At 34.1% G+C, this 8,202-nt stretch overlaps 1 protein-coding gene across 1 annotated transcript in view; it reads left to right on the top strand.

Moving 5' to 3' along the window:
• Positions 1-39: 39 nt before the first annotated feature.
• Positions 40-8,202, top strand: part of LOC108684136 (cysteine-rich motor neuron 1 protein) — a 271,145-nt gene continuing 262,982 nt past the window's right edge. Inside the window, exons 1-2 of the mRNA XM_018188249.1 lie at positions 40-398; positions 7,244-7,386. Coding sequence (XP_018043738.1) covers positions 253-398; positions 7,244-7,386 — 289 coding nt within the window. The 5' untranslated portion in view covers positions 40-252. The remainder of the gene's footprint in view (positions 399-7,243; positions 7,387-8,202) is intronic.

Genomic DNA, 8,202 nt, shown 5'->3' with positions numbered 1-8,202 from the left:
ATATATATATAGAGAGAGAGAGAGAGAGAGAGAGAGAGAGAGAAATAAAAAGAAAGAAGGCTCATTATCGTGCGTGTGTGACAAATCGAAGATCTAACGCGTTGTGGCGTGAAACGTTTCGGGATGAACTGAGCACAATGGACATCCTCGTGTTCGTTTCGTAATTGGTGTCGAAGAGATATAAGATAGGAGAATAGAGAGGACACCAGGATAATCGTCGACGGGGAGGCCGTCGAGAGGGACGAGAGCAAAATGAGGGCCCCGTTGCTTCTCTTAGGCGGCATTGTTGTACTGTCGCTCGCGGTGGCGAGAGCTCTTTCGTGTGTGTGCTCACCGCTGGAGTGCGACATTCTTACCGACGAGGACTGTCCCGGAGGCCTCACCTGGGATCCCTGCAGGTAGGCGACGTTTACCCTCACCGCCCGGAGAGATCTCCAAAGAGAAGCTCCGGCTCGATACTGAAATACCAACGAGTTCCTTTGGAATGTGACTTGCACGCTTTTTATCCCCTTAGTTAGGAAGACTTTTCTTCCAGGATATCAGCGGGTTTATTATTTTTAATCGATTTTTTTCTATCGCGATTATATTATATATAGAATACTGGAACAGTTCAATTATTCGTGATATGCGGCAAAGCAATAAATATAAATTTGTGCCATACCATATAAAAGGTATTTTAATAAATTTCGATTATCAAAAAGGAAAATATATCGAATTTTATTGTATAAATGCATCGTACTTTTGGCACATTACGAATATTTACATACTAATTGCGTCTTCTCTACTGCAAAGATGTCATACTGTGCAAAAACATAATTTTCAATTTGAAACTGTATACAGTCGGACTCTTTGTGTTCCGTAGTAACAATTGTGTTCTACTACGCGTTGTAATTAGTTCCGAGTACAGCGAGCAATTAAAACGCGTGCCACAATAAGGCCCCCGCTACCTGCGTTTTTTTTCTCCGGGTAACGAGAAAATACCCTTCTTTGTTGTTCATCCACCTTCATCTCCTCTCGTGCGCGAATTGCATTTTCGCGTTAGCGACTCATTTGAAGAACAGCGAGGATAGTGTTACCTATATAAAGATAAATCGCGCGCATGTTGAGGAAGGCATGCATGCACTAAGGATGGTGAAGCCTCGAAATGCTATACGATAGCGTTTATCATCGACGTGTTTGATATCCATGCGGCCGACACGCGATGCCCTTGGGTCTATTTTCATCCACCCACGCACACAGACGTGCGGACATTATTATGCTATTATACATATTCATACTATATATTATACATCATATACAGAGTGTCTGATAATTATTGACACAACGCTTGTGGGCAGGTAGAGCGGACTAATCTCGTCGAGTCGAGAAATTCTGTACCATTTTGCAATTTTCGCGATGATTAACGAGATATTAATTACGTTAAAAATCGTCGAATAAGCACATATCCGCCAAATGCAAATGAAAATTGCAAAATAGTATAAGATTTTTCGACTCAGTTTAGTCCGCTCTATTCACACGAACGTTGCGTCAATATTTATTAGACACCTTGTATATTCCAATGAAGGTGGGGCATGCACCTAAGTTTAGGTATGCACTTGTGTTTTATGACCCGTACAAACAACCTGATGCAGAACAGGTTCGCGCTAGTAAATGGAGAACATTAAGAATAATATATAATAAAGTTAATAAGTATATTTACTACGAGAGAGAGAGAGAGAGATTCCAAAAATTTTGCAATTTGAAGAAATAATATTATATTATTATATAATTATTATTACACGCTAAAGCTTTATTTTATCATAATTTACATTTATGCCATGAATGTTTGTATTCGCGACGAAATAATGCTATCATTAATTATTAGTAAAATAAAAGCTGCATTATTTAATGCAGATATACATAAAATGCAACATATCGCAATATGCAATCATATTGCGTGATAAAGTATGTTGTAAACCACAATCTCGCGAGTATTACCGCCTTTTTTAGTGTAGAGAGCGAATGTATAGGTTACATCCCCTTTAACAAATATTTGCGAGGAAAGTACCAAGATAAATTCTATTTCGCGAGCGCGATCGATGGCAGCTTCATGTAAGTGCGATAATGACACATTATAAAATCAGATTAATTACGCGTGTCAATATGTGAATGGCTAACAAATATTTGTGCATATAAGATAAAAGAAAAAAAAAAGTAACATTATTTCTGCGATTAACGCGATAATTCGCAAGATTAACTCCTTCGCTGCGCAAAATAATGTTAGAAAATGTTATGTAAGAGTAGCGTATGTATGAACTAGATTTTTTTCTCGTAATAAATATAGGAGAATGGATATCGTACATGCGCTATATACACACACACACACACACACACACACACACACGCGCGCGCGCGCGCGCGCGCACACACACACACACACACACACACACACACACACACACACACACTCGGCGAAATTAAATTCTTTTGAACATTTAACTTATATGCACCGAAAGCTTTAACATTGCAAAGAGTTCGTAAAAGCGATAATATCTCTATACAAAGATATCCATGTAAGTCAATCTTGATTAAATATTTCTATTAGATGTGTGCTTGCAAGGTAACTTTGACAATTCAGAACCATTTCAGGTACTTTGGCTAGGTACATTATATAATACGCAATTAGAAAGCCTTTCATCTCTTCTATATTCACGAGTAGAGGGCGGATAAGACGACTCTTCAAACCGCGGCTCTCCTCACAGCTACTCGAAGCGTTAGAAATGTGCGGTTGAGATTGAGATTTCTCCTTTTCCTTTTTTCTTCTTTTACGATCGAGAAAGTTACTCGTAAGATGAACAATTTCAGCGTAATTGCTTTTCAAGTGCGAGACAAAGATTGATGCTTGTGCGAGAATCGAATAAGAATCGTGCCGAATCGAGAACTGTGGATTGAGATCGAGCTGTGATTTATGCGTTAGATTAAATCTTCAAATAAGAGATGCGAATGTGAATTTCGTTGAGGAGAATATAGATGAATATTCATATCATTAGTAAAGCCTTATGATTTTTACTTTTATGTATTTTACGATACTTTACAATACTTGGATTGCAAAAATGGATTCTTTACGAAATTCATATAAGATCTACGTAAATCTTCTTTACGCAATTCAATAGTTTAGCCACCAAGCGTTCTGCTATTCTTCTCAATCACCTTCTGTACCTGGTCTTATTCGCCCTGCGTATTTTCTCGATATTTCAGCATATGCACTATAATACAGTCGCGCGCGTCGATACGTACAATATGCTGATTCGAGAACGTCGGAATTGAATTTCAAAGGAAGCGACACGCGTGCGCGGAAGTAGAGAAAGATTTTTCCAGAGTGGTCTCGAACAGTTATAGCATCTTTTCTGAGAAGGACCTTTGCGAATTCAATAGGTGTATCTAACGTTTATTGCTCTGTGGAATTTCCAGAAGTTCTTACGGGAATTTTAGCGATTTAGAAGGATAGGCGGAAGACCGTTACGACGACAGCGACGACAGCCATTGAAACATTCGATACTGAAAGATATTCGAGTGATCTCAATGGCGACGAGGTAGTTTGAAGAGAGAAAAGTTTTATTTTAGTCAAATTCTTACGTATAATGAGTGTGTCATTTTATGCAAATTTTCTGAACGTCAATAAGATTTGTCAATGTGGACAAGTAATATCACAGTGTTGATATTTGTGTCGCCATTAAAGACAACATCGATATCACACACATTATTTTTTTGCATTTCAATATTGCTTCATTTGTATGCAATGTCTCGATCTCGCGATATAAGGGATGGAGAGACACATATAATTTCGCGGATGCCATACTCACTATAGAGTTCGCGCGTAACATATTTCAATGAAATTTCTCTTCTCCTCGTAAACATTCAAACGGTATAACGTTAAACATCGGTTTCAGATCGTTTGGAATCTGAATCTCGTATCGTTGTCTCGATTGCGGCTTTGGCTGGTACAATGCATGATCGAATATCGCGAATCGGGTATATTCGCAAATCTCATCGAACGCAATCTCATCGTTTCGTATTGAAAAGGGTCACATCGTTACAGATTGTATTGCTATAGAAATTTTCACTCTCCCATCATAGAGGAAAACCCAATCGTATTCTGGACCCTAAGTAAATCAAATAATGCAACATTTTTCAAATATAACGATTACTTTTTGATGTATTTTACAAAATGTATTTTGAAGAGTTATAGCGTTGTAGTATCTATTCGCGAGTGTTTTTTTTTTTTGCAATTATTTTTCGTTGCATTCGAACAATTTTTGTCAAACGTTGTCTTTCTTTTATCAGATATCGCGATTTTATTTCAAATTTACGACAAAGAGAAGTAATCACTTTTTATCTCTTTGGTTCGAAAGGAATGAAACTTTCAAGTTGCTAAAAAAAGCTGACATACACTTTGTGATATTTCTCAGGCCCGCATTGTTTTCGCGACTATTAGGTAAGAGAAACTGTATTTTCTTATCAGCCCATGCGATTTGAAACTCATGCTTGGTGGAAATCGGCAAATACGACTACATGTTTTTCCATGAAATAATGATTGTATATGAAAGGGTATGTGGAACGCGGAGTGAAACTCCGCGTTCAGCAGTGTATCGGAAATTTATCGGAAAATATTTAGCATGTAATGCCATTGTTGGTCATGGCAGCTGATATGCGAATTAGCAATTGCCAAACAGAACAAATTATCCTTTTTTTTTGTTGTCATACAAACACAAGTACATAACTAAAAGCATACAGTTCATTAATCTTTTTCCAAGTTTATTCCGATCTATCAACCTAAAAGCGATTACACATTAATTACGGCAAATAATATGAAACGCATTTGTGGTATGCTTTTAAACACAACAAAGCCATATTTCCTGATATTTAAAATATTTTTAAAGAATATGGAAATAAAAATATATAGATTCGTAGAAATGCTTTAAAAATTTAAAACAATAATTTTACAATAATCGTATGTATATATTTATAATAGAATTAATATAATTATCGCTGATTAATTAAAGTTTACAATGATAATTGTTGTATTTTCATATTAACTTTTAATCTTTTGATATCTTTTTTCCCTATAAGTTACGTTCTTGTGTCTTATAAGAATGTGCTGGACTAAAAACTATATGGAAGTAAATTGTTTCACGGAAAGCAGCAAGGAATACATAGAAGAAAGACACCCTTCGTCCTCACTGCTGCTGCTGGGACGGCGTAATAAAATTCCTGGTTGCAGTTGACAATTTTCCGCGAGATTATTTTCCGTGTGGTACGCCGCGGGCTGCACCTTGAAATTCTTTCCCATTCTTTTTTCTCTCAGAACTTCGTAAGACTATCCTCCGTGCTGCTGAGCGTGCCGCTCGCAAAAGTGATATGCACTTGCATAATATGTAGAAGCTTCTCAATTTCTTACATCTCGCTTCAAGTCAAGTTTCTTCAAAATAAAAATGCAAATGTCATTGCACAAGGATTTACACGTCGGATTGTAAATCTCATGATGTCTTATGAAAGATTACAAATATTGTAACAATTGATAGTTATAATAAATTCGATAGTAATAAATGTGTATTTTTATACGTATTCACGTAGAAAGAATGATCTTGTTGAAGTGTCTAAAAATTCAGCTAAATTTGAAAATAATTTTATTGAACCATTAAAATAATTATGTAGGATAAATTAATTAATTCAAATTAATTAGCTTAATAGCTAGAATGTTATAATTTTTTGTAGTATTGCTCACCATACTTGAATTTTTTTACATAATTATTTTTTGATGGCTTAGCAAAATTATTTTCAGATTATTTAGTTAAGCTTTTCAGCAGAATCTTTTTTCCTCCTGTTCTTATAAAATTTGAAATGAATTTAAAATATTAAATGTTAAATCTGGCCATAGACGCCAAAGTACGATATTTAAAATCCTATTCTATTTTCATATGGAGAAAAAACGATTTTACTGAAATATTAAATATTTTGACCAGCTTCGAACTTGATTTGCGATGGTACTTCGGTTAATAAGGATAAACAATTAACAATATATAGACAGCTTAAATAATTTAAAATTGAAATAAATAAACAAAAAAGACTACGGGTTAAGCTAAATGTTTGTTGCTAATGTTAATAGGAATAATATTTAAAAATGTAGATAGATACAGATTTGTAAATAATTTTGTTGGATGAAAATAATTTTCAAAGAACTCAATGTGATGAGCAATGCTACAAAAAGTTTTGACATTGTAATAAACAGCTTGAGAGTCCTACATAATTATTTCAATAGTCGAATAAAATTTATTTTCAGATGTGTACCTAGCTAAATTTATAGAGACACTTCAATAAAATTGTTTTTTCAATGTTTTAAAATGTGAAAATTTTTATGATAAATTTATTCAAAATGTATGTCATTTTTATATATTTACATATAATTGGCTAAAGAAATTTTTTGCTAAACTGATACTCGAAACTTTTATTTCCTGGCAAATATAATAACAGATTTGTATCACTTTAAATCAATGTAAACTCACATTATTGTTCTAATTGATTTTGAAAAGAAACACAGACGAAATCCTTTCGTTTCGTGAGTTCAAGAAAGATATATAAGGAATGCTTTATATTTTAAAACATTTGTATCCCCTTGTCGCCAGCAGAATTTTTTACAAGAAAACAAATAGCCGTATATTCGAATCAAAGTAAACTAATTAGCTATAATGCGCATGTAGCCACTTTTTATTTATTTCGTTTCTTATCGTTTTGTATATTACAATTTTTTATTATTCGTTTTTCGTCGATAAAAAAAAAGAAAGATTCAATCTTAGTGATTTTGAAGTAAAGCTGAAAGCTGAATATATTTCCGTTACAATAGCAACTAATAATATCATTCGTTTATATCGCATAAAAAAACTAACTTTTCTCATTTTCATTCACATGTGCAAAATTTATATAATGGCGAGAATTAAGTAAAATCTTCTTTTTATACATTATTTTCTCGTTCTAATATTTTGCATACTAAAGGTGAACGTATGAAACATCGGATTTATGTATAATCTTATTGCCACGCAAAAATACATATAACACGCAGTAGTCCAATTATAACTTTTCGCTCGAGTTATTTTATGAGCTTGAAGTTGCCTGTCGCGCGTAAACTGACTTGATTTGTGTATTGAGTGTGTACAGCTATATCTTCCCTATATATGTACATAAAACGATTGATTTTATGTGTCTGCAGGTGTTGCAAAGTATGCGCGCGTGTGGAAGGCGAGCCTTGCGGCGGTCTCTTTGGTTTTTCGGGAACCTGCGCTGTCGGTCTACAATGCGTAATCATGAATTTGCTAACTCGCAGTCGAGAAGTGGACGAGGGCGTCTGCACGAGTAAGTATATTTATGAGAGAATTTTTATTTAAAAAGAGATTAACATTTTTATTTAATTAGAGAATAGAGAACGGTAGAGAGAATTCTATTATGAAAATCAAATGCAATCACTTATATGATACTGCAATTACAATGCTGATAGAAACGCTAATAAAAACATCCTCGATACCGTTTCTTTGTCGCAATTGGACAAACTGGTAGCAAAATATACTACCAATTGCCAGTAATGAACTTTGCTCTTATACAGAGAATTTTTAATTCTTTTAAAATTAAGTTGTACTAAAATAAAAAGATGCCACGTTTGCATTTTTAATTCCATGAAGTTTTTGTTAAATTTCAAGCACGTTTTAAATATCATGGCTTTTATCAAGATTTAATTCTTTTAGTGATAATATGTTAATTCTATTATAATCCTCGAAAGGATTTCTTTACACGTATATATTTCTCAACGTGTGTTCATAATGAATATACAGAAATAATATATAATAGTGATTGTCTTATCGTGTGAGTAGTAATGTAACGTCATTCGCATTTAATAAGCTCAAAATCGACAATAAATCTTTGTGGATAATGTTTCTAGATACGTGTGTGTTGATACGATTGTATCATGAATGTAGTTTCATTATCCCTTTTGGTTTATACTCTATCGTAAAGCTATGCGGTATTCATGGAGATAATTGAATAGCTCGATACGAGAGAAACTAATCATGGATGACAAATGATGATTATGCAGTTATTATTTCACGATTTTTATCTGTACAATAATAGCACAATGTATAACATTGATTAGATAATTACAGTACTTATTTTACATTT

This window comes from Atta colombica, unplaced genomic scaffold (genome assembly GCF_001594045.1).
Source record: "Atta colombica isolate Treedump-2 unplaced genomic scaffold, Acol1.0 scaffold126, whole genome shotgun sequence".
Lineage (NCBI taxonomy): Eukaryota > Metazoa > Arthropoda > Insecta > Hymenoptera > Formicidae > Atta > Atta colombica.
The sequence above is the reverse complement of the archived record's forward strand: the minus strand, read 5'-3'. Positions and strand labels throughout refer to the sequence as shown.